General features: G+C 40.2%; 1 protein-coding gene across 5 annotated transcripts in view; it reads left to right on the top strand.

Annotated features, from left to right (window-relative positions):
- Window positions 1–2,882: 2,882 nt before the first annotated feature.
- Window positions 2,883–26,428, top strand: part of LOC132824868 (plasma membrane calcium-transporting ATPase 1-like) — a 109,048-nt gene continuing 85,502 nt past the window's right edge. The window contains exons 1-2 of one of the 5 annotated variants that reach the window (XM_060839673.1): window positions 2,883–3,116; window positions 25,609–26,010. In XM_060839673.1, coding sequence (XP_060695656.1) covers window positions 25,812–26,010 — 199 coding nt within the window. In that variant the 5' untranslated portion in view covers window positions 2,883–3,116; window positions 25,609–25,811. Of the gene's footprint in view, window positions 3,117–3,207; window positions 3,511–3,836; window positions 4,169–4,458; window positions 4,560–9,403; window positions 9,492–25,608; window positions 26,011–26,428 lie in introns of those variants that run through there. The other 4 variants (XM_060839672.1, XM_060839675.1, XM_060839674.1 and 1 more) reach the window with 4 other exon arrangements.

The raw sequence follows: 26,428 nt of genomic DNA, 5'->3' as shown, positions 1-26,428 counted from the left end.
TCAGTCAATACATTTTTATTAATCAATTAAGTCTCACCAACTGCTGTTGCGTGATTTTAACCCATGCCCCCAATGCTTTAGTCTGTGTTTATCACCGAATCCAGTGATACAACCACCCCTCTCCCCAAATGTTATAATTACATCACAGCTTCTTGTATTCATTCCATTTTGGGGCATTTTCTAAAATATAACTGCTGTGTAGTTAATATAGTTAGTGGAATCACCTAGAGATGAGGGACAAACTACATCACAAGGATTGTTTCTCAAGCTTGTCATTTCAGAAGTAACTATTGCATTGTAATAATGTTGCAGCAATTGTATTGTCATATTCAACAAAAGAATCTTGTGTAAAACAGAGCATAATCCACAAGGATCATAGACAATATTGATCATCTCAACTCTGTAGTATTCAGCCAAACAAGTCAACTGTGCAATAAAATGGTCCTCAAGTCCCAAGGTAGCATGAAAATAGGTCAATCTTATGTTTACTGTTTCTGTAAGCACACATTTTTCTTTCACTCAGCGCAAACCCCGATGAATCAAAATACCGCAGATACTGAAAATGAAAGATGAAATAAAATGATAATGTGCTGAAAAAGCTCATCATCTGTGGAGAGAGAAACAAAGTCAATGTTTCCAGTTGAATAGGATCCTTCTTCAAATTCTGTTTTTACAGTACCTTAATAGTTGTTTGAGACTGACATATTTCTCTTCGCAAGCAACAATGTAGATTCCTGAGTGGAGACATTTTGTTCACTTGTGGTCTGAAATGTTTTTCTCTCTCCACAGATGCTATCAGACACGCTGAGTATTTCTGGTATTTTCTGTATTTTATTAAAACACAACTTGACTTCAACATACAACTAGACTGCCAAACAGAGAAAATGAATCTTAGATCTAAAAGAAACCAAATCAGAAAATTTGAAAATTAGAATGATGTGAATGACAAAAGAAGCTTTACTGTTGTATGTTTGTTTAAATTATAACCTAAAATGCTGTGATGTAGTGTTACAACCAGTTCCCTGATAAGGCTTCTCAAGTTGTTACAGTTATGACAGGGTACTCTATCTCATGAAGTTTTTGGATGAGGATGAATGAACTATTTCCCTTTCTAAATTTACCTGACCCCTTGTTTGTTTGCAACAAGATTATTTGAAAAATGATCCCCTCCCTTGCAATATCTTTATTCAAGAGGAAATTCATTTATCTTTTAAAGAAGCCAATTTAACCAGGCTTCATGACAAATCAGTGAGTTATTTGTTACTGAACATGAGAAGAAATGCACCACACATAGATTAGGAATAAGAAGTGAGTCTAAAAATACGTGTACAGCTCAGTCTGAGAGTTACTCATGAAGAACATGTGGCCTTCATATTGCATATTATTGGTCACATGGACATTGGTAGTTACACAATTAATTTTGAGATCTTTGCCTTACAGTATTTGCAGGTTGGCTGAAATTCTTTTGTCCAGGTAATGGGCTGGCAGCACTTAGGACAGTGACTGTTCCCTTCTTTACCTGCAGTGCGTTATGTTTAATGGCTGTTCTCAAATTGTGATCCTCACCGCACACCAGTCCATATAGTAATACATCAGATCAATAGCACCCCAGACCATGGGTTGCATTCAATTTTTAACTACTTAATTTCCCTTGAAGGGTAAAACACAAACGTATCTGCAGAAGATGATTTTCTGCTGAGAGAGGTAGTCAATCTCTTAACTTCCTTGTTAGTCTTTCTGTTGCAGCTTTCCTGACTCTTTAGGTGTGACATTCCTCAGATCCATACTATACATTGTAAGTCACTAAATTTACATTTGCAGTCAACTTTAGCAGTAGCAGTCCCTTTTAAAAAAATACCTTTTAAGTACTTTGGGATTCTAAACCTTTATCATGACATTTGGTATTTATTAAGTTTTAATGTGTTCGCATATAAAATAATTCAATGCCTAGCTGCCTTAGTCAGTCTGGTATGAGACTTGGGGGCTGTGGGTTTGGGCTCCACATTGAACACTGCTCTTTTGGTACCGTGTTGTTGTGTATAACTTGGAAGTCAGAAGGTTTGGGCTTAAATCGCACCTGTCCTGGAGGGTGTCTGCTCACATTGCTTTTTCTTTGTTAAGAAAATATTTCGATATTTTATCGTTTCAGATGTGACATAAATCACAAAGACACAAAAAACGTACGTTTTAAAAGTTGTGGCTTTCCATTGTAAATTTTAAGCATTGTAAGTAATATTAAAAATGCTTCCTATGATCTTCAGACGGAATATAAGCCAATTCCAATTCTTGACATCAAGGGAAGCATGTCAGTATTGCTGCAACAGTCAAGATGTTACACTCACACTGTATCCACATTCTGCAATAAACATTAACAGAGATATCGACTTAATAATTTTGGACAGCAGTCGATTCTGCAGAGCCAGTTAACAACGATCGAAAGGACAACTTAATGTTGCAAAAATCCAAAGATTTGCGTTGCATAGGCGGGCTGGCTGTTGGACGAGCTGTCAATCAGCCCGCTCAACGCGTGCGCGAGAGGTGCCGGTGGCGGCGCGAAGGGCGGGGCCCCGACGCGGCTGATGGGCGGGGCTTCCTCGACGTCATGGAAACAATTACGTCAGGTTGTTCCCCGCCCCCCCCGGCCTGCCGCAGACCTCCAGGAACCACGCCCCCTGAAGGCGGGGAGGTGGAGGCTGGCGATCGGACGGAACGAGCCGGGCCTCGCTCTCCAATGGCGAGGCGGGCCCGGCAGTCACGTGACGTGGCCGGCGGCGGGTTCGGGTTGAGTGGGGGGAGGGAAGAGTGTGTGTGTGTGTGAAAGAGAGAGAGAGAGAGAGTGGGGGAGGGGTTAAGAAAGGGAGAGAGAAAAAAGGAACTGGTAGTGCCCCTTCCTCCTGCTCGGGTTAGTCTAATGTGTTCAGCCTGACTTCCTTCATCCACCTGTTTGCAATAGGCCTCGATTTCCCCCACCCCTCCCCTACACACACAAACAACATTCCCCCCTCCCACCTCACCAACCTTTAATAAACAGCCTCAGGATTGATGGGGCTTGTGCTTGAAGCAGCCTCCAAGTGGGTCAGTCAGGAACTGGCCTGTTGCTGAGGGGACAGGGGGAGGTAGGTAGCCAGCCCTCACTCGAGGCAATAGTCTCAACTTTACCGCCCTCTCTCTCTCCCCCCCCCCTTTCGCTTTAAAGCCGAGCTAAGCGACCAATATACTTGAATTTGGGCTGCAACGTGACACTGAAACCGGCGACGGCCTCTACTCTTCGCTTTAGTTGCGGTTGTTGTTAAGTTTATATTTTTTTTGGCTGGAGGTCAGAGGGTAAAGGGCAGAACCCCCCACCCCCTGCCGGCAGCAGGTCCGCCCAGGGCTGTCCTGACCTGGAAGCAGGAGAAAAGAGGGGGTGTTTAAAAACAAAGTTCTATTAGTAGGATTTCTCTCTTTCTTCTCTCTCTGCGCTCAGCTTCTCTATGTCTCGCTGTCTGCAGGGGGATTTTTTTGCACCAGGTAAGCTCTCGTGGCTCTTTTGTGTATGGCTTTCGCTCTCGTATGAGGAGAATATAATTTTATTTCAACCTGTACGCTTTTAGAGCTGGTTTGCCTATCGAGCCTTTTCACCGTGTAAGCAAATTGCCACTTATGTTTTGCATGAGGCCATTCTGTAATGAAGTCTGAGCTGTACGGATCCGAGATAATCGTCTGTGCTTGTTTACTGGGTTCATGTCTTACAAACGTCTATCCTCAATTTTGTGGATATTTGTCTGATGCGTTTTTTTTTTAAAACTACCGTTTTCACTGAAATGTAAGCTTCGGTTTTTAACTCGGATGCTCTCTTAGTTAAAACCCAAGAGCTCTCTTGACCTTGAATGAAATTGATTCCACTTCACCCACCTAGCTCGCTCCACAGCTGCTGCCTGTCTCTCTCTGTTCCTGTCTGGTGTGGGATTTGGGTTCCATGTTCCGCCGCCTAGTATTGGAAGTGGACGAATGAGCGGGGTTTCCCCCGGCTCGCGTGTCTTTTTTTTTAAATAATCCGGTTTTCACTTCCATCTGGTGGATCACTTGTGGAACTAACTTGTGCGAAAATGAAGTGTTTATTCCGAGCTTCAAAAGGCTGCTATCCTGAGTCCGAATGGGTTGCAAAATCGATCGAATTATGTAACAGGTATATTTTAGGAAGAATATTCAACGCGTACTTGGGACAGTAAGATAGCTACGGGTTTGAACTTTTCGAAAAACCTCTCGTTTGAACCTGTGCGATTGCCTAAGTTCTGAATTCCCCCCCCCCCCCGGTCTCTTTCGGTAAAGCTTCCAGACCTCATCAAATGGCAACACCCTTATGATACCTGCGCCGGTTTCACATCCTTCTAATCATCCATCTTGTACCAACGTCTGTAATTATATCCGTATTTATAAGACGTAAGTTCCTTCATGAATCATCCTTGAGCAGGGTTGGTGGCCCGATGCTAGTTCAGCCCAAACGACTAGATGTTGGGTTGTGGTTGTGCCGGTGGTATACGGTATTGGGTTCCATTGATAATCGATCTTGGCGTGTGGTAAGTACTTTCAGTATAAATTAAGATTTTTACCCTATGGTTTTCATTTTCCCCATTAGAAACGACTGCGCAGGGTATAATGTCTATCTATTTGATGTTTTGCTTGTTACAATTGTCCATGACGTTCCGAAAAGTGTCCCCAGTTGGGCTTAATGTGGACTCGAAAGGCACGTGGATTTGAACCAAGCTATTCATTCAGCCTTAAGACTCTGGTTTCTAGGTTTTGTGCTTTGGTATGGAAAAGGTGTTGAACATTTCTAAATAAGAAAACTGTTGCCTCGCTTATTGAGGAAGATGTGCCATCTAGAGAGTGGTGCTAGCATTTGACATTTCCGAATAACATGTAACGAATTGTAGCTTTCTGAAGAGCTGCTAGTTAGTGGGGAGACCAAACCTGGATTAATCGCGGGATGTCTGGGGCACCCTTTCAGGGCAGGGGTCTTAAATTCAGTGAGCACCTTACGACTGAGGAACTAGGCTAGCGCAGACGTTTTGTGGTTCATAGTTTTTGTTTAGAAAGAAAGTTGAATGCGAGTGTGGATTTATATCTGCCCACCTCTGTCCAACTGAGGGTGAGCTAATTTTGAGAATGGGCATATCAAGGGAGTGGAGTAAAGGCTCGAGAAACTTGACTTTTCGCTAACCAAGCACGTGGTCTGTTCCGGGGAATGTTTAAATAGAGTTCAGTGTTTATAGAAATCTTTTCGGATAGGGAATCGGTTGGGTTTTATTGGTTTTAATCTGTTTTTGTAGTGCCACTCTTCCTCCTGTCTAGAAATAGGCTACTTTTGCCGGAAGGTGTTGCGCCATCGGTCACTGATCACACACGAGGACCATCCGACTCCAACTAAACTGTGGCTAAGTTCACTCCTGATTGGGAACAGTATTTGCAGAATAGGGACGTTGATTTTTCTTGTAAATGGCGGCTAAAGTTTGATATTCAGAAGCATGGCCGCACTGCACAAATATTCAATGGTGGGCCAACTCATTGCAGCAAGTTGACTGGTCTACCTATGTTTGATTATTTGCTTATCCAGACATTTTGGGATTAACAAAAATCTTTTCTTTTGTGCGCCCTTTTCATGGTACCAGGTGCCTTGGGTTAACCTCTTATGTGATAACCAAGCCTCTTTCCTGCAAATAACTGTTATCGCATAACTTGACGTTCAAGCTGTTTGTCATAGTCTGAAGAAGATTGTTTGCAGGTTTAAAGAACATGTTAAAATTGAGATCTCTAAATATTTTTCTATTAAAATAACCTTTTAGCCTCCATGGTATTAAAGCTGATTTTCATCAAACTTGTTTAGCTGTAATTTGCATGTTTATACTTGCATTGAAATAGTTTTGCAAGCCACGCTGTATGTATTGCCTGTATTCTGGGGATCTAATTTTTTAACTAAGCTTAAATTAGGGTCTAGCAATTACAGCCTGCACTGAAAGTAGCAGTATTTATCACTTACAAAAAAAAACTAGGCCATTTGAGGCTTTTGAAAACAAGTTCAAGCATTCCCTAATGTAAATAAACCCTGAGTTGATTGCAATTAACTTTTTTTTACCTGTATTAACCCTAATCATTTTGAAGGGATTCACATTTGTATTTGACTTTTGTTAGTCTCCAACCAACATACCATTCAGTAGTCATTCATGTAGATTCCAATATCGTAGAAGTTTCTCCAGAAGAGAGGATTGCATACTTATCAGGATTTTGGATGGGGATAACAAAGTAGGGAAAAGCTGGTCCAACTCAGTCACTGACCTGGGATAAGTGAGTAGGATGTATTTGAATAATGTGAAAGTTGGCATGCATGACTTCTGCAGGCCCAGGTTTAACTTTTGAAATTCAAAGTCACATGTTTGATTCAAGAATACAGCTGCTGATAAATTTTGAAAGTGATTCCATCTAAAGTTTTCAGTTTTTTATAATACACTTAACCATTCACATCAGCCCCTACTACAATAGGCTATGTCCCTTTCTCCATTATTTGCTACATTGTTGTTTTTATCATGGCCAATAAGTCAGTGCTGTTAGAAGCAAAGACAGGATGCAATGCATACCCTGAGAAGCAGGGATTCCTTCTATTGATGGTAACCAAAAGATGCTGTCAGCAATACTAGGTTTTGCAGATGTTTCTTTCAGACTATTACGTTTTACATTGTGGTTATGTGGGCACTGAGCAGGAAGTTTGGCACATGTCTTTCACCTGTCACAACTTCTACGCTGAGCCCTATCAAATGTAAATTTAGTTGTCATAGATGTAACCAAAAAGGGACATTTTTAATTCTGAAAAATGTTCTGTTTATTTCAATAAGTGTCTCCCTGTTGGTCATGCAGTGTTTGGTCATCCTTGTCCCACTTTCCATACTCCTGAATTTCTCTCCCTAATTATTTCCCTCTTTTTTTGGTACCCTGTTCTCAATTGTTTCTTGAGGCAGGATCTCTTGGATGTTGGTGATAACAACTGAAATGCAAGACTTCTCTAACTTGGGACTGGTTGCTGTGGCAGCAAATTTGTGGTAAAGTGAAAGATTGATCAGGAAGTGGTGAAGGCTGGGACAAGTGCAACATTCAAAAGGCATCTGGGTGGGTATATGAATAGGAAGCATTTGAGGGAAATGGGCCTTGTGTTGGCAAATGGGGCTAGATGAGGTTGGAATATTTGGTCGGTATGGGTGAGTTGGTCTCTGTGCTGTACATCTGACTAATTGCATGTATGGTTTGTGCAGTTTTGAGTTCATACTAACACTGGTGATTGGTCACTTTGGGATCACTTTTTCATTTTAGTGATTTTGCCCAATGTTATTTCTAACTGAAGGAAAGGAATACATTTGGAGTTTGATAATCCAGCCCCAAGTGCATTTGAATATCAAGTGGGGGTACTAGTGCCAGCAGCAGAAGTCATCTTGGTCTTGGCACTTTTTACAAAACCTGTAGCATATTGTTGAGAGAGATCTTGCCTTCATCTGTTTCTAGCTGCAAAACCATTAGTTTGGAGTGGTTGAAAAAATGTTCCCAGTATGGCTGAAAGCTTAATTAAAAACTGAAATGAAAACAAATGTTGAAGATATTTGGGTCATTAAGTGTCCTGAAGTGTTAAATCATCCTGTATCAACTTCCTACAGTTGCTGCCCAGCCTGCAAAATATTTCCAGTACTCTTGTCAGATTTGCAGCAGCAGTGTTTTTTGACTTTAAATTGCAATTGGCAAATCGTTTCATTGAAGCCAAATTGCACACTTTATGCAATTTGTCTGGTTTGAGAATTTTCTTTTTGATATGGGTCAGTGTTTACATTGCTTTCATTAGGATGTGCCACAGTGCAAGCTTTTGAAGGTAAGCTGGCAGTTGTCATTGCTGTTAAGCTGTTAGATTAAATTTTTGTTTTAAATGAGTGATTTTAGATATTCATTGATTATCAAATCTTTAAGTGGTCACATTCAAGAGTTTTAATCCTGTTCCCTTCTACTGGAGAGACAATCACACCATAGTAATATCTTTTCTTTTAGACTTGTAATCCTGAGTCCTGGGCTGATGTAACAAGAGGAGAAAGTGAGGACTGCAAATGCTGGAGATCCGAGCTGAAAATGTGTTGCTGGAAAAGCACAGTAGGTCAGGCAGCATCCAAAGAGCAGGAGAATTGACATTTTGGGCATGAGCCCTGAAAAAAGGCTCATGCCTGAAACGTCGATTCTCCTCTTTGGGTGATGTAACAAGAGTTCAGTTCCCACCTTGACAGCTGTTTGGAGTTTTGAGCTTAATTTGCAAGAAATCTAAGCTGAAAGTTAGCCTCAACAGCTTTTGTTTTTATTAAAAAATCTGCCTGGATCACTAGCCTCTTAGATAAATCTTTGTTTCTTACTGGTCTGCTCTACATGTGACCTCAAGCCCCTTCACAATGATTCCAAGCTGCCTTCTGAAATGATTGAGGAATCCATGTAGTTCAAAGTCAAATTGGGAGTGAACAGCAAATAATAATCTTGCCAGTTTTATTCCATCTGTGGAAGAACAAATTTGTCTTGCCTTTGTTTTTCATTAACCAGTCTTGAACAGAGATCACAATCAATACCACTTTGGCACATTGACTGCACCATGTTTCCTATTTTAGTTAGGAGTCACTTCATAGTAATGAGGAGCAAGAGCTTTTACTGTTCCTTCCCTCTTATCTCTATTAAAATCAAATATTTTTACCACCCACATAGCATAGTAATCATACCAAAAACTTGTCTGACTTTGCCACGTAACAAAACTGGATTACAAAGCCATAAACTCACACTCACAATAACATTGCATTGTAATTGTAATGAAGGCAAGTTTTGAGATTTACTTTTACCCAGCATCTCTAACTATGTAGTATTCTTCCAGTTGAAAGATTGCTAATTGGGATCCTAGCTTGTCTGGTCTTCAGATCTGTTTTGAGTTGCATTGAACTTTGGCTCTGCTGAAGGAAAGTGTCTGGAAGACAGGTGCACTGTATACCTGTGAAGTGAACATGAGCAGCGGAGCAAAGGTGAAGTCTGAAGTCAATTTCATGTGAAGCAATTGGTTGCAAAACTTGGGACAAGCAAATTTCAAATTGTAAAACCCACTATGCCAATTTAAGGGTTTTCACTAGACAGCAGTCAGAAATTTGTTTTATTTGTGACTTTTACCAAAGCATGGGAAAGTTATTGAAGTAATGGATTTTGAATTCTAAAACTTGAAGTACAAGTGTTAGTAATTTCTGAACTCTTGAATTCCCAAATATGGGGATTATGCAATCCTAATATTTAGATTTACAGGGGAAAACTTAAAATCCCCAAAGCTGCACTTGTTAAAAATTCTCTTTTTTTTTTCTACTTTATAATGTAGACCTACTGCAGATTGGATTCATTGCAGTATAGCTTTCATCTTGAAGATCTAGCTCCAGCTATTCATCTTCAAAAAGTACTCTAGCCAGGTAATAGCTAATGCATTTTAATCAATAATTGTTTTTGCGCAAGTACTAAAAACCAATGAAATGACTTGCTTCTTGACCATTAATGTCATCAACCTGAATCTGCTGCTGGCCTGTTTGCTTCAATCCACTTAATTAATAATTGAAGTAGGCCTGTCCATATCATTATCTGATCTATCCACTGCTGTCATGCTCATGAACAGCAGTGGAAAATTAATACATTGCAAGCCTGATTCAAATTTGGTTAGAGTATACCATGACACAGGCATGTAGTAAAGTTGCTTTGTTAATGTATCTGGGGTGTCTTTAAATTATTTGAGGACTTTTAAGAAGCTTTGTGCTCAGTGTTCTGATGTATTTGAAATTCTAATCATTTGAGGTAACTGCTTGTTCTACTACTTTTCTGAAATACTTGGCTGGTTTTTTACTAGGTCAGGAGCTTTTTGATTTTATGGGTTAAGTTTTTCTTGACAGGTTGCTGTATCTTAACAATTTGAGGGAGCTTCTCTTAAAGAAAAAACAGTTTTTCTTAGGAAGACTTTACACTAACTGGCTGCTAATGAATGAGATTTTGTTGATTGACCTATCACCATACTTTCTGCACTGACACAATTTTGTATTTTGCATGATGCAAAGTCTTAAGTACTGAATTCCTTTTTTATATAAAGGATTATACAATTTTTCCATCAATGTGTGAAGTTTGATTTGATTGGGATAATGGAGGAAAACAGTTACTGATCTAAGATGTGCAAATGGTTTCTACAAGGTTTTGTAATTGAACCTTCAGAATTTAAGATTTTTGGTTCCAATTTTAAGTTTGTTCCTACTCTACTTTGAGCTGGCTTGGCTTTGAAATTTTCAGTATTTTGGGCATTGTGTGCAACCAAGCAGAAAAGTAACCTCTGACTGTTAACTCGTGTTTATCATATGGATTTGTAAGAAAGCTGGCAGTCTTCTGTAAAAAGTACAATGAACACTGCTTCACTGAATTGCACCTCATTGTCAAAGTCTGCAGCTTTCAGTGCAGAGAATTTTAACTGACATCATTGATCTATTTGCTCCTGCAGGCAATTCATGTCTGTCGTATAAAATGGGAACCTTTTGGCCCAACTCTATATATTTTGAAGTTTGGACCTTTCCTCCCTCCTCTTCTTCCCCCCCCCCCCCCCCCCCCCCAGCTTTATGAAAAGGTTCCCTAGGTTAGAATAATGAGCAAGACCTAATTGTCAAGCACTTCAAATTTTGATAAATAAGTTTTTCAGCACAAGTATACTTTTGAACCTTTCAGGTTACTAAATGCAGCATACTATAAATGATGGAAATCAGACATGGAGTGCTGGAGAAACTGATAACATCTGTGGCTCAGTTTGTTTGGAATTCAAATGACTCTTCATAATTGCTAGGGGTTGGAAAGCTGGAGTCTTGTGCGATAGCCAAAAAGTCTGTGGAACAGAGGATACCCAGGACAAAAGTGGTGGTGATAGCAATAAAGATGTAAAATGGGTGGAAGCAAAAGCTGTGAAAAGGAGAATGTGGGTCCATTCTGTTGAGTAAGACTGAGATCACCAACTTGCAGGTGAGGATAAAATCCAAGAAAATGGAACATGGAGATCGTGCTCTAAGTGGAAAGTGAAGTGGTCCTCCAGCTTCCATTTAAGCAACATTGGCGCTTTAGCCAGCCCAGCATGTTTAGTGAAGTGGCTTGTTGCCAAGGTAAGCAACCTTGGTTGGTGGGGGGGGGGGGGAGAAAGAGGAAAGAGGAAACTGTCACTTAGTGAAAGTGTCTTGCACAAAGGCTATCCAGCCTGTCTGGTTATGCCAAATATAAAAATAGAATCCTGTCAGTGGTTTTGGTATCATGAAGGAGCTGGAAGTTGCAGAGGATGGACATCTCTAATATGGGCGTTGGTGGAATGTGATCAGGGAACTTTTATTGCTGTTTTGTGAGCGCAGAGTGCAGGAGATGTTTTGGATACAGTTGAGGGCTGTCAATTGTGATGTGGCAAGGGGTTGGGAGAAAAGGAGGACATGTCAGGCATCCTGCTAGACTGTAGCACTGTCTAAATAGTTAGAGCTGGAGAAACTGGGAGATTTGGAATAGAATCATTGCAGGAATCTAAGATTCTAATTGAGCTAAGCTAGAAATAATCAATGGATTTATAGTGAATACTGATGGACATCCTAGCTTCCAATACAAAGTAAAGCTTGAAAGAGAAATCAGATGGATGATCAGATGACACTGCTATATCTGGTGCCACATGGCATCTTCCTGGTCTTTTGCAGATATAAGACTTGACCATTTACCACCACCTTCCAGTTGAAGCAGTGTTTAACTTGCACTACTAGCAATTTATCCTATTTGCTTGTGGTGCAATCTCCTTCATTTGGCAAAGCCAAATGCAGACTGGGTGACTGTCAGTAGAAAATCTTTTGACCTAAATTGCTTGCCATTTCACTAAATCCCCTTGCTGCCATGCTAACACTTGGGCTTGCAACAGTGTTCTAATAACTTGATGCGAGCTGGAGGAGGAACAATTATTTTCCTTTTTTTTTAAAAGGGTTGACCATTTTGAGCTATTGCGCAACTTTAGTACATGGTTCGTTTCTCTTGGTGGTTTTTCTTCTTGAAGCTATATAGGAGATGAGGGATTTATGGTGGAAATTTCAGAACAAGGTCTGTCAGATAGCACAGAAACAGACCCTTCAGTCGAACTCTAAGCTGACCAGATGCTCTTTAATCTAGTCATATTTCAGCATTTTGGCCCATATCCCTCAACACTTTTCGTATACCCATCCCTCTCGCCCTTTTAAATGTTGTACCAGCTTCCACCCCTTTCCTCTGGCAGCTCATTTCATACATACCACCCTCTGTAGAAAATTGCCCCTTTAGATCTTTTTTAAACCTGTGCTATCTAGTTTTGGACTCGCCCGAAGGAAAAGATGTCTATTTACCCAATCCATGACTCATGATTTTATAAATCTCCTTTAAGGTCACCCCTCTGCCTCTGCTGTATGGAAAAACAGCCCCTGCCTATTGCTAGGGAATAGGCAATGCTGGATTTCATATTTTGCAATGAGGCTTTCTTGATAAGGATTCCTTCACCTTAAGCTCTCTTAGGTGGTGGCCATCTGATTGGATTTTCTCTGCAATTTGAGGGAGAAGATAAAATCAGAGGTAATGGTATTTACAGCTTAAAGCTGTGTTTCAGGGAGGAATTTCCTGAATTACTCAGGATGATTCTCTGCTGTAAAAAGGAGGATGTTGTAACTGTGGCCAACTATCAAAATCCGATAGTATAAAAGCAAGAGAAATATAATGTGGTGAGGGGCAGTGGGGAAGCTTAAAGACCAAGAGGGTGGCAACAAAAAGAAGATTTAAATGAAGGTAAGCTAGCCAGTAATATAAAGAACTAAGTTCCCTTTATATCTAAAAGGTAAAAATGGGCACTGGGCTGCTGAAAAATGCTGGAGACTACTGGGAAGGAGGTGGCTGAGGAACTGAATTTATCTTCACAGTGGAGGATGTAATATCCCTCACTCTTGAATTGTTGGGGGCAGAGCTGACTATGGTGGCCATCACCGAGAAGATGCTTTTTCAAAAAAAAACTGGCCTAAAGGTGGACTACACCCCAGCATTCTAAAGGAGATAGCAGAGATGTTAGTTGTAATCCTTCAGGAATTCCTAGAATTAGGAGGGTTTCGGAGGGGACAAACTGCTAACATGACTCCCCCTTTAAAAGGGAGGAAGGCAGATGGAAAATTACAGACTGATTTTAGCCTAACCCCTCTCATGAGAAAAATCCCAGAATCAATTGTGAAAGTTGAGATTTCTGATGGTTTAAAGTCTGTAGTCAGCATTGTTTCATCAAGGGAAGGTCCTGCCTGAAATCTGCTAAATTCTTAGTATAACTGAGCAGGTTAGACCAAGGAGAGCCAATGGATGTTGTCTACCTGGGCTTCAAGGTGCTAGCATGAACAACTTTGGCTGAATGCAGAAAGTGGGGAATGAAAGAGCCCTTATGGGTGACAAATGGTGTTCTGCAAGACTCTGGGGCCATAACTTTATTGATCTAGATGTAAAAACTGAGGGCATTCTGGCTAAGTCTCTAGGTGAAATGAAGATAGGTAGGGAGGCAGGTAGCATCAAAACACAGGCTGCAGAAGGATTTAGATAGGTTAGCAAAAGCAAAGAAATGGCAGATGGAGTACAATATGGGAAAGTGAAGTCATGCACTTTGGTATGAAGAATAGAGGCCTGGATTGTTTTCTAAATTGGTGAAAAATTCAGAAGCCTGAAGTGCAAAGATTTGAGTTGTAGTCGAGAATTCTCTCTGCATCTGCTTTCCTAACAATCTGCAAGTGTACAATGATGGCATTTATTTTGAGGACTTGAATATAAAAGCAGGGATGTACTTCTGAGGCTCTAGTCAGACTATATTTGGAGTATTGTGTGCTACTTGGGGCCCCATATCTCCAGGAGGATGTATTGGCCTGGAGTGTCCTCAGGAGGTTTACAATGGTCCCAGAATGAAAAACATTTGAATGTTTGAAGTCTCTGGGTTTATACTTGACTGACTTCACAAGGGTGAGGGACATCTAATTGAAAATAAGTACTGAATGGCCTGGATGGTAGATCTTGCAAAGATGCCCCTGTTGGTAGGGGAGACTAGGACCTGAGGGCACAACCTTAAAATGAAGACTTTTTTAAACAAAAAATAAACTTCATCAGTGTGGTGAATCTTGGAATTCATTGTCACAGCCTGTGGAGGCCAGGTTATTGTGAGTATATCCAAGACTGAGGGGTTCTTGGAGATCAAGAGTAACAAAGGAAAATGATGTTGAGAAACAGCAGGCATGATAGGAGCACAAATTAGGCCGTTCAGCGCCTCCGTAGCTCAAACCTTCCAATTCTGGCAGTATCCTTGTAAACATTTTCTGAACCCTTTCAAGTGTCACCAATAGCTGGTCTCCCTGCTATAGGAGAAAATTTAAATGCAATGTCCTATACAGCTGCAACATAACTTCCCAACTCCTATGCACAGTGCACTGATCAATAAAAGAAAGCATATTTACACTGTCTTCACTATTGTATCTCCACTTTTTCAAGGAACTATGCGCCTGCACTCCAAGGTCTTTGTTTGGCAACACTCCCCAGGACTTTACCATCTAGGTGTGAGTCCTGATTTGATATGTCTTTGCAAAATGCAGCATCTCATTTACCTAAATTAAAATCCATATGCCACTCCGTGCCCCATTTTAATGTATTGAGGTAACCTTCTTTGCTGTCCACTACACTTCCAAGTTTAGTGTCATCTGTAAACTTGCTAACTATACCTTCTATGTTTGCATTTCATCACTTACTTAAATGATAAAGCAACAGACCAAGCACTGATCCTACTGGTACACTGGTCACTGTTTTCCAGTCTGAAACACTCTTCTGTCTATCCTCTACTATCCTCTGTCTTCTACCTTTGTTGAACCAGTTCTGTATCCAGTAGCTAGTTCTCCCTATATTTGATGTGATCTAACATTGATAATCAGCCTAACATGAGGAACCTTGTCAAATGTCTATGAAGTCCATATAGATCACATCTGCTGACTACCTCAATCCTTTGTTCTTCAAAAAACTGAGACACACTTTCTCCCCCACAAAGCTATGTTGTCTATCCCTAATTGCTCCTTGCCTTTCCAAATACATTTAAATCCAGTCCCACAGGATTTCCTCCTACCTGTCCACTAAGTCTAGCAGTGTCTTATGAAAATAATACTTGAAAGTTAGTATCTTTCATGCCATAAGACTTGCTAAAGTGATTAGACTTCTGAAGTGAAGCTTTTGTTGGAATGAGTACAAAAGTGAAACAGCTAACTTGTGCAGAGCAATATGACAGCATCCTTCCCACCTGTTATGAGGCAGGGTGTGAGATATGTCCCTGCTCTAAACATGTGATTTTTTTTTTGTCTTACATCTAGATGGAGCTGTAATTTAATCTCCATGGTAATTCACAACTCCTTCAGTGCTGCATTGGAATGTCTCTTTTTTTTTTCTTTTGACTCATTTCAACTTCAGCACAATGACCTCTGAGCTCAAGGCCAATATTGTGCTGCTTGAGCCGTGATTGATGGAAAGAAAGTAATTTGAAGATGGATTCTCTTGTGTTCTATTTTCCATAAGTGACTTTCAGAAGTACTTTATTGAAAATCTTTATCCAGGTCTTTCTCTCTCGTTTTCAATTCACCTTGCTATGGTATGAAACACTTGTGACATCCATGCTTTATATACATAGAAGATACTTCATTCTTAAAGTTGACTTTTAAGTTGCCATTGGATGCTGTATTGACATTTGACTACACCAGCTACTGACTTTGGCCCTTCATAAATGAACATTGAGTGAAAATCGGCAGCATGTTAACTTGACTCCCTGGCAAGATTGCATGTCCTTATTGTCTCTGTCTGCCTTAGAACATAAAGTACAGCACAGAACAGGCCCTTTGGCTCACCAATGTTGTGCTGCGGTTTAATCCTAATGTAAAATAACCTACACACCCCTCAACTCGCTGCTATCCATGTGCAGCAGTCACTTAGGTGTCTTTGTAAACTGATCCCCCTAAGCATGTAAGCAGGCTGAGTTTATTGAACTAATTTGGATTTTACAAATATCCAGGAACCTCCGGTTGCAGTTTGTACTGAGATTTTTTCAATGTTAGATTTAAGCTTGACCTCCTTGTTTGCTATTTGCCCATTTGAGTTAGCTGTCCCAAAGGGTCTGAAATATTGAAAAATTGTTCAGTGTATTAAGGTCTGTCTTAATAGCTTACCCCCCCCTTCTGTGTCAAACTATGCTTATCTCCAGTTGCTGTGTTGTTGAACCATTTTTGAAATTCCACATTGTCTGAGCCACCAGGAGGGGCCTATAACTTCTGGTTTTGATCAGAAGCTTGACTGCTGTATTGTGGCCTTGCTGATCTATAAATGTGCAAATCTAAATTTGCCAATACAGTTATATTTTTATTTGGAATCACCTTTGTAAAATTTGATATTTTGGTCTATTTGGGTTTCAGAGCCTTCTGTAGAGCATTTAACACTGGATGTAAGCTAGAATTCTCTTTAATCGTCTCCACAAATTGAGCACTCTGGTTGAAATTACATCCCACTTTCCTATTTCCCAGTGTTAATCCATCTTTCTAAAGCTTTAGGTATTGGATTGTCCAGTGGGGTATTCCATCTGCTCCTACCCTACAACCACCTGAAGTCATTTATAAATGCATGCCATACATCTAGGCTGTCACTTACCATGGCTGAGTGATCTTTTGATATTGCATGCAATCTGGATTTAAAGTTACAAAATGTTTGCCCTGATGAGGGTAACTGGCTTAGTGCTTACCTCCGTAGCACGGGGACCTGGGTTTGATTCTAGCTTTGAGTGACTGGAGCTTTCTGGGTGCTGAGTTTCCCCCTGTAGGTTAAGTGATAGGCAGTTTAGCACAGCCCCGTAATGTCTGGGATGTCTAAGTTGGGTGGATTAGCCATGGTCTGAGGTCTGGACAAAAAACAAAGTTTGCAGCCCTGGAACAGGCCCTTCAGCCCGAACCGATCCAAATCCACTGTCTAAACCTGTTGCCCAGTTCCTAAGCATCTATATCCCTCTGCTCCCTGCCTACGTGTGTCTGTCCAGATGCTTCTTAAATGAATCTACTCTGCCTGCCTCTACTGTCTGTGCCCCCTCAACCCCCAACCCCCCCCCCCCCCCCCCCCCCCCCCAATTTTCTTTTTCAATTGAAAACAATCCTAACCTACTCGAGCTCTCTTCATAGCTAGCACCTTCCATACCAGGCACCATCCTTGGAAACCTTCTGTACCCTTTCCAAAGCATCTGCATCCTTTGTACAGTTCTGGTCACCACATTATCACAGTATTCTAAATGTGGCTGAACCATAGTCTTGTACAGTTTTAACATGACCTGCCAGCTCTTTTATTCAATACCCAGTTCTGATGAAGGCAAGCATACCAAGTGCAACCTTGATCACTCTTCTCCACCTTCAAGGTACAATTTTCCCCAGGGCTCTTCTGTTTAACTGTATAGTTGGCTGTAGAATTAGACTTTCCAAAATGCATCTTTTTTTCTGGATTGAACTCCATCTGTCACTACTTCTCCACCCAACTCTCCAGTCTGTATATTGTCCGTATTCTTTCACAGTCCCCCATGCTTTCTGCTACTCCACCAAGCTTTGTCATCTGCAAACTGACTGATCAGACCAGCCATATCCTCTTCCAGATCATTGTAATCACGAACACTGGCTTCAGTACTGATCCCTGTGGAACATCACTGGTCACTTTTTTTTTCTCTCCACTTGGATACAATTCTAATTCTTTGTGGGCTGTGGTGTTGCTGGCTGACTGGCATTTATTGATTGTCCCTTGGTGGTGGTGAGCTGCCTTCTCAAACCACTCCAGTCTACCTGATGGGAGATCTCATTTGGGAGAGTTCCAGGATTTTGACCCAGCAACAGTGAAGGAGCAGCGATGTTTCAAGTTGGAACGGTGAGTGGATTGAAGAGGATCTGAAGGAAGTGGTGTTTCCATATCTGCTGCCCTTGCTGTGGGTGGAAGTTATTTGGAAGGTGCTGTCTGAGGATCATTTTTGAATTTTCTGCAGTTAACACTTGTTACTGAGTGGTGGATACAGTGCTAGTTAAGCAGGAAGCTTGACACCATCTAGAACAAAGCAGCAAGTGTTGGAACTGCACTCATCCAGGCAAATTGGGAGAATTCTATCAGACTCCTGACTTGGGCCTTGTTGATAATGGATAAGCTTTTTTTCCCTCTGTCAGGTGAGTTACTTGTCACAGTATTCCTAGCTTTGACATACGATTTTGATCAGTGGCAGGCTCACACTTGCTCTCATTTGAACCTGGGTCCCCAGGACATTATCTGGGTCTCTGGATTGGTCTTATGGTGATACCACTTGGCCTTCACCTTCCCTTGAGACAAAGGTCAGTGCTGCCTTCCACTGTAGGGATTCTGATATGCTTGCAACCAAACGTGTTAACTCACTTTAAATTTGGGTGGATGTTATGACCTATTTTAAAAAATTTTTTCCCTTTAACTTTGGTTATCATTTGGGTGAGGTTGGTTGCACCAGGACTAGGGTGAAAATGGCAGCACTGATTACATAATTTGTCTGAAATGAGACATCTGTACCAAAAAGCCTTAAAGAGCAGCAAGAAGGTCTAGGTCTAGGTCCACCATCCTCAATCTGAATCAGGTGCGCCATGACTGTCTTAAGTCATGGGCTCTTAAAACCATCAATTACCAACACCACACTTTTTTTTCCCCTTCACCTTCCTGGTATTAGGGTTATTGTTTCTTCACCTGAGGGAAGCAGGGGTAGCAGCACTCGGGACAAATGTAATGACTAAGATTCCAACTAAATGAAGTGTGCTAATGGAAAAAAGGCTTTTTTTTAATTTAGAGCAGTTGTAAATATCCAATACTTAAGTTGCATATGTAGTTTCAGAAAAGCTTGAGGTGTGAATCTTTTTTGAAGGTAGTATTTATTGCTCATCCTAAATTGCTGTGGTAGTGGGCTGCTGGAGATCAAGAAATGGTAATATAATTTTAAAGATTGCCTGGTTTGTCTCCATGATTCTGAAGTGGTGTTTCCTTCTGTTTACCCTAATTCTACTTTTAGGTTTAGTAAGTATTGTGAAGGGAGATTTGGTGAATTGATGCCGTGTATCTGTTTTCCCTGGAGTGTTGGAGGCTGAGGGGTGACTTTTAGAAGTTTACACAATTTGAGGGGCATGGATAGGGTAAATAGGCAAAGTCATTTCCCAGGGATTTGGAGTCCAGAATTAGAGGGCATAGGTTTGGGGTGAGAGGGGAAAGACAAAAGAACCCTACAGGGCAATCTTTTTACACAGGTTGATGCATGTATGGAATGAGCTGCCAGAGGAAATGGTGGAGGCTGGTACAATTGCAACATTTAAGAGGCATTTGGATGGGTATACTAATAGGAAGGGTTTGGAGGGATATGGGCCGGGTGCTGGCAGGTGGGACTAGATTGGGTTGGGATATCTGGTCAGCGTGGGTGGGTTGGACCAAAGGGTCTGTTTCCGTGCTGTACACCTGACTCTTTTGACTTGGTGGGTACTAGCATCTCTGCCACTACTGCTCTTTTGAAGTGTATTTTAAGGTGGTGCACCTGGAATGTGGCTGTAACCAAGCCCTTCCAGGCATGTGAATATTCAATCACATTCCTGACTTCTAGATGAGACTTTAGGCCTCGGACACTTTGAACTAAATTAGTTCAATGCCCTTGGGTTGAGATGTTTGACCTGGTGAGATTCTTTTGTTGAGCTGCAAAAGATATCTCCTTCTCTTCCTCCACCCTACTCCCATATTGCCATTGACTTCAGTTCTATCAGGACTCCTTGGCACCACAGTATCTCCTCCCTTTTTTTGAATGAAGGAAATTATTCTGTTTGGCCTTGCCAAGGTCCTAATGAGGTTATGAACTGTGGTCATAGAACATAACAGTGCAGTACAGGCCCTTCAGCCCTCTGCACCAACCTGTCATATCAATCTGAAGCCCATCTAACCTACACATTCCATGTACATCCTTATGCTTGTCCAATGACTACTTAAAGTTGGCAAATCTACTATAGCAGGCAAAGCATTCGATACCCTTCCTACTCTCTCTGTGGAATCTAAATGGAGAACTGAGTAGACTGTGTTGCTTGATATTTAACAATCTGATGTAGACTCTTGTTTCTTCAAACACTAAATTTTAAAAAATGCCATTAGAAATTGTTTGGAATTTTTTTACCTATTCTCGTCAATAAAATCCCCATTGGAGAGGCAAAGGTTCTTTGCTCTTGCTTTGCCTTCATGATTTTTTAAATTATGCACTTTTCTCCAGTAGTTCTCCTGGATTACTTCCTGTCACGTTTACAGATGTGACATTTTGAAGTTTGTAAACTAACCAGTATTTGAAGTGATGTGGTATAAAGCAATTTAACACCATGTTTGTTTGTGATCTTAACAGTGAGGCTTTTGAGTTCATCTTAATACTTCAGTATGTATGTAAATGAAACTTTCAGATGCAACCTAATATCTGGGCTCAGGTGACTTAGTCAAACTGCTGCAAAGCTTGAACAATTTGAACACATTGATTATTTAAGACTTGTAATTCCATCTGACTATCAGTCCAGATTTTAATGTGTTGAATAAAACTGTTTGCTCAAATCTATCTTGCAGTGTGAACTTGTGCTTTTTTTTTTTGCTTTTGATCCCCTATAAACTTGAAAGATGTATAATTCTTGTTTTTAGTGTAATGAAAATAAACAAAGATGCTTAATTATGTGATTGAAACAATTGAAATTGACAAAAAATAGTTCCTAAAACTGCTTCAATCTTGCAGATAGCAATTTGACCGACTGGGTCTAGTATTAACCACTCATGAGCAAACTTGTCCCCACCAGCATGTATCTACTAGCAAATGATGCTTGGAATACAGAACAGTCAATGGTGTTTGGAAGGATAAGGGAGGGGGAGGAATCTAATCAAAACATAGATTACTGAATGAACTTTACAAAGATGCTGGGAAGATGTTTGCCTTAGAGTCTAGGACCCTAGGGCATAGTGTTAAAGGGAAGAGTGCTGTTAGAACGGAGATAAGAAACATCCACCAGAAATTGGGGAATCTATGGAATTCTTCCCCTCAGGCTGTGGAGACCAGGTCATTGAATATATTTTAAGGCTGAGGTTTAAATATCAAGGGTTATGGGGGCAAAAGCAGGAGAATGGGGTTCAGTAGATTGGCCATGCTTGGATGGTGGCGCAGCCTCTATGGGCTGAATGGCCTAATTCCTACTGGATAAGGCCTAGAAGGAATGTGATCGGGCTTTGATCTATTTGCTGCCGTCTTCCCATTAAATACAAATGGAATTTGAATGACTAACCATAATCAAACTGTTTTACTATATAACTAATGGGAGGAGTTCAGGCCTTGGACTGAGTAATTAGATTCAGCTAGTGGCTGAATAATTTTGTATTGGGTTTTAAGTTTTTAGGATACTATTGCCACTTTAAGGAACCTGGATTGTATGCTGGGTACATGTGCATTTCTCAACATGAAATCTCCAAGATTCTAATTGTAACACTCTGAATTGCTTGTTCAGTGTTGATACACTTTGTTGATACATAGGATCTCTCAATGCAAGGTAACATGTTACTGTTTGTACTTGAACCTTATTAGTGGAGGATAAATATAAATAACATTGCAGCCATGTAATGAAACTAGTGAATTATGTTGAACTGTTTTTCAATCGTTGAATGCTAACACCCTGAAGTCTAGCCAGAATACTCTTCAAGGCAGTATACTTTGAGCAGAGTGGCATTGGCCTTTTTCACCTGAGAATAACTGTATCCTGAATATGTTTGTTCAACTTGTTGCACATTAGCCCACCATCTTTGAAGATGGAGGGGAATTTCCTCTGGACATTGACCGTCAAAACCTTCCTGTGGAGTCGGTGCTTTTCGACACTTTCCACAATAGTGCCAGAAACTCAATAACAATTGATCTCTGCGCATAATGCCTAGTTTTAAGAAGCCATAAAATGGCAGAGCTTTTTTTTTGTTTCCCCAAAAAAAGTTGAATTCCAGTCATGCAAACAATATAACTTACTAGCCACTTACCTGTTACAGCTATCACTTTGTAGTTTGCAAATACCAGCCAAATAGCCTTTCACTCTTTTCATAGATCATGAACCAAAGCCTTCAATTTAACACTCCAGAACTGACTAATGCATTCCACTATATTGAGCTAGAAAAGTGATTCAGATAAAAGAATCAATCTTGAGGATTGAACTGGATTTGACATTGACAGTTTTATTGAGAGTGCTGGTTTTTAGGTGAAGTATGCCAGCCATTTGGAATTTTCTATTTTGAGCATACCGTACCAGTACTGAGCAGTCTCGATCAAGTATAACCTGTTCCAGATGTAAATTCACATTCACTTTGCTATGATTTGGGCACCTTTTTTTTAGTCCCATTCTTTGATCACCTGTTGCAGTGGTGTTAAACTCCTATTGTCAGCAGCTATATTGAACTTGACAATCAAATTTGGCTAGAGGTTGCCCCATTTAATTTCTTCCTTCAATACTATTACCAGTCTTAAGTATACTATGATGTTTGTGATCTTACTTTCTGTGCATTACATTGAATTTATTTCAATACCTAACATGACATCTTACCATCAAGACTTTAGATATGTTAATTGTAGTCAAGAAACAAGATTATGCAGCTGACACAAATGTCTACCATATCAAGAGACTAATGTTCATGAGCTGTTTAAACTTTGCTTTTAACTTGCTGCACAAACATTGGACTGATTTCTGAGTTTTTAGTTTCGACAATGACGACAAGGCCAGCATTGAATTGATGTTAGTTTGTCCCATAGAGAATCAGGAAGCAGCATGCGATGTTTTCAATATCATTTTAGGAGATGAGAGCTTGAAGTAAAGACAGACACTTAGCCTCTTGAAAGTGTTCATAAAACACTGAATCTGCTCTACTTTCCCCAGAGTTCCTAGGAACTTCAATTTTCAGAGCAACTGTCTTGTGTAGATGTGGGAGAGGTAAGATTGTACTCTAATAAGAATCACGGTAAAGTTATATTTTGGTGATCAGAATTCTGATTATAGGGTTTGTGTAATATTTTGATTCAGATTTGAATTGTGCTTGCTGAAGCAAAATCTTAATTCTATCACTTGGCTAGAATGACCTAATACTTCCAGGTTCAAGCTCTAATTTGCATCAGTCATGCTTGCATTATTCTGGGCTTGTCGGTGTCTGTCTACAAAAGTCAAATCTGAATATCTCTGCCAGTTAGGTTAAATCATTTTTGGATGATTTGAGATTGGTTTCCCCCACTTTTTTTTAGACCAAGGCATGCATTGCCTAGAGTCAGCACTTAGAACTGTTTTGCACTGCCATTATCAACTGCTCAACATTGGACTTGTGCTGCCCATCCTTGCATGCCCAATCAAAGCACCACCCTCTTTTTATGGTAGCCAACGAATATTCCTCTTGGAGGGGAAAAACCATATTTGCTCACTTGGTTTTGAGTTTACCCCCTTTCCTCTGCCTACTGACTACTCCCTGTAAGGGAAATATTATCATTGTAAAATGTCTATATAGTCATAGATGTACAGCATGGAAACAGACCCTTCAGTCCAACTCATCCATGCTGACCAAATATCCCAACCTAATCTCTGCCCATATCCCCCTCAACCTCTTTCCCTATTCATATACCCATCCGGATGCTGCTGCCTCTTTTTTTTTTAAATGTTGCAAATTTACCAGCCTCCACTTTGCCCTGGCAGCTGCAGCTCATTCCATGCACACCACCTCTGCATGAAAATGTCATCTCTTATGTCACTACTGTTTTTATATATATATATATATATATATATATATATATATATATATATATATATATATATAAAAATTTCCTCATCCTCATGTTGTCTACTTATCCTATCCATGGCCATAAACCTCCTATCAGGTTACCCCTCAGCCTCTGATGTTCCAGGGAAAACAGTCCTAGCCTGTTCAGCCCCTCCCTATAACTCAGATCCTCCAACCCTGGCAACATCCTTAAATCTTTTCTGAGCCCTTTCAAGTTTCACAACATCCTTCTGATAGGACAGAGACAAATTGCATGCCATATTCCATCAGTGGTCTAAGCAATGTCCTATACAGCCTCAACATTACCTTCCAACTTCTGTATTCAATACTTTGACCAATAAAGAAAAGCATACCAAATGCTGTCTTTACTATCCTATCTACTTGAGATCCTACCTTCAAGTAACTATGCCCATGCACTCGAAGGTCTTTGTTCAGCAATGCTCCATCCAACCTTACCACTAATCTGATTTGAATTTTCAAAATGCAGCGCCTTATCTAAATTGTAGCTCCTGTTGCAAAAGTGCTCTCTTTTAAACAAGCCAAAAGGAATAACTTAGCAATGTTTGAATCATGCTTCTGGCAGCTAAGATATAACTCTCCAGTGGATTCCTCATCTTCTGAAGTGTAATAGCACACTGGTTTTTCAGATCTCAACTGTGTTCAGCAAACTAGAGTCTGCAATAAATTTGACTAGTTTACATTGAAATTGAACATTTTGGTTTTTCAAAAAGGTGCTAGTGATTTGAGTCTACTGTAATGAACACCAACCTTTTCCTTTTACCACAAGTTTTTTAAAAAAAAAACTCACCTATGCAAGTAGACACTTTCTGACATTGAGTCGTAGTCACACAGCCATGCTGCATAGAAACAGGCCCTTTTGGTCCAACCAGTCCATGCCAAACAATCCCAAACTAAACTGGTCCCATCTGCCTGCTCCTAGCCCATATCCTTTCAAACCTTTGCAATTCATGTACTTATCCAAATGTCATTTAAATGTTGCAATTGTATCCATGTCCTCCACTTGAAGTTCATTCCATGCATGACCCAATCTGTTCTTGAAATGCTCCTCAGATCTTTTTTAAATCTCCCCTCTAATCTTAATGTAGCCCTTAGTCTCGCAATTCCCTATCTCTACACGAGAACTCTTAATTTTTTTTCACTGACTTGGCAACAAATTCAGCTTTTTAATGCAATTGAGTTGGATTTGCACAAGGAATTATTTGAGGAAAGTGAGGTTTTAGTGCAGAATAGGTTAACATGACTTAAGAGTTTTTGGCTATAGGTAGGATGGAGTAGGTTTTTATTTTGTTTCATTCACTCACTCATAGGATTTGGATGTTGCTTGTTGTGTCAGCACTAGTTGCCCTTTTAGTGAACTGCCTCCTTGAGCCAGTTAGCCATGTGCTTGAGATGGATCCACAATGCCATGTAAGCAGGAATTCTGGGGTTTTGGCAAGTGAAGGAATGGCACTTATTTTCAAGTCAGGATGGTGCAGAGCTTACAGGAACTTTGTCCCCATGTACCTGCTGCCTCTATCACTTTACAAATGAGTCAAATGATGAAGCTTATCCACAGGCTTTATTTTAAAGACCAGTTTCTGGTTGTGTACAAATTTTAATTAAATTTGCACTTTTTTTTTTCTCTTGCAGTGTGTTTGAACTGAAGGATTGCATAAAAAGTGAATATGGAAGCAAGTCTGTTAAATATTGGAATTTTCAAGTAATCACGTCAGATAATATGCACTTTCTTTACTGATCAATGTTATCTGGAGGAATCACACTTGGAATCTAGTTTGGCAGGATTACTGCAAGTTTTTTGCCACCTTAAGATTTTACATTAAGGATTTTCAAACATGGATGATATGAATAATACAGTGAAGTATCTCCCAAGAAAAGCAATTGATGATCATGATGAAGGGCAGTTTGGTTGCACGCTCGTGGAGCTTCGTGATCTTATGGAACTGCGATCGATGGAGGCTGTGCAAAAAATAGAAGAGTGTTATGGAGATGTCGAAGGACTTTGCACACGGTTGAAAACTTCACCTGTAGAAGGTAAACTCTTGCACTCTTCCTGTTTCAAACTAAGTTTTTTTTTCTAATGCATATACCTCTGAACAGTTCACCAAGAGAATGCCTTACTGGGAGTATGATAACTGAAGTTTGAAACTTTTTTGTTCTGAGAATTGTTTGTTTACATTTTAAAAGAATTTAAGGTTTTGAGTAGATTTAATTTTGTTATACAGCTGAAATGTTTTTTTTTGTCAAGGTCTTGGTCCAGTTTCATGAGCGCAAATCCATATTGACATTTAGATGTCAACTTTAATAATGAATTATTTGCATATTGCAATCATGAGCAGGATATGACCAAAATTGACTTTCAATTGTCTTTGCTCTTTTGGGAGCATGAAGATAATTAAGTTGTGATCTTCTTTACGCTCCCTCATTGTTTTTTAAATTTCACTTGAGAATC

The sequence above is a fragment of the Hemiscyllium ocellatum genome, chromosome 19 (genome assembly GCF_020745735.1).
Source record: "Hemiscyllium ocellatum isolate sHemOce1 chromosome 19, sHemOce1.pat.X.cur, whole genome shotgun sequence".
Lineage (NCBI taxonomy): Eukaryota > Metazoa > Chordata > Chondrichthyes > Orectolobiformes > Hemiscylliidae > Hemiscyllium > Hemiscyllium ocellatum.
The sequence above is the reverse complement of the archived record's forward strand: the minus strand, read 5'-3'. Positions and strand labels throughout refer to the sequence as shown.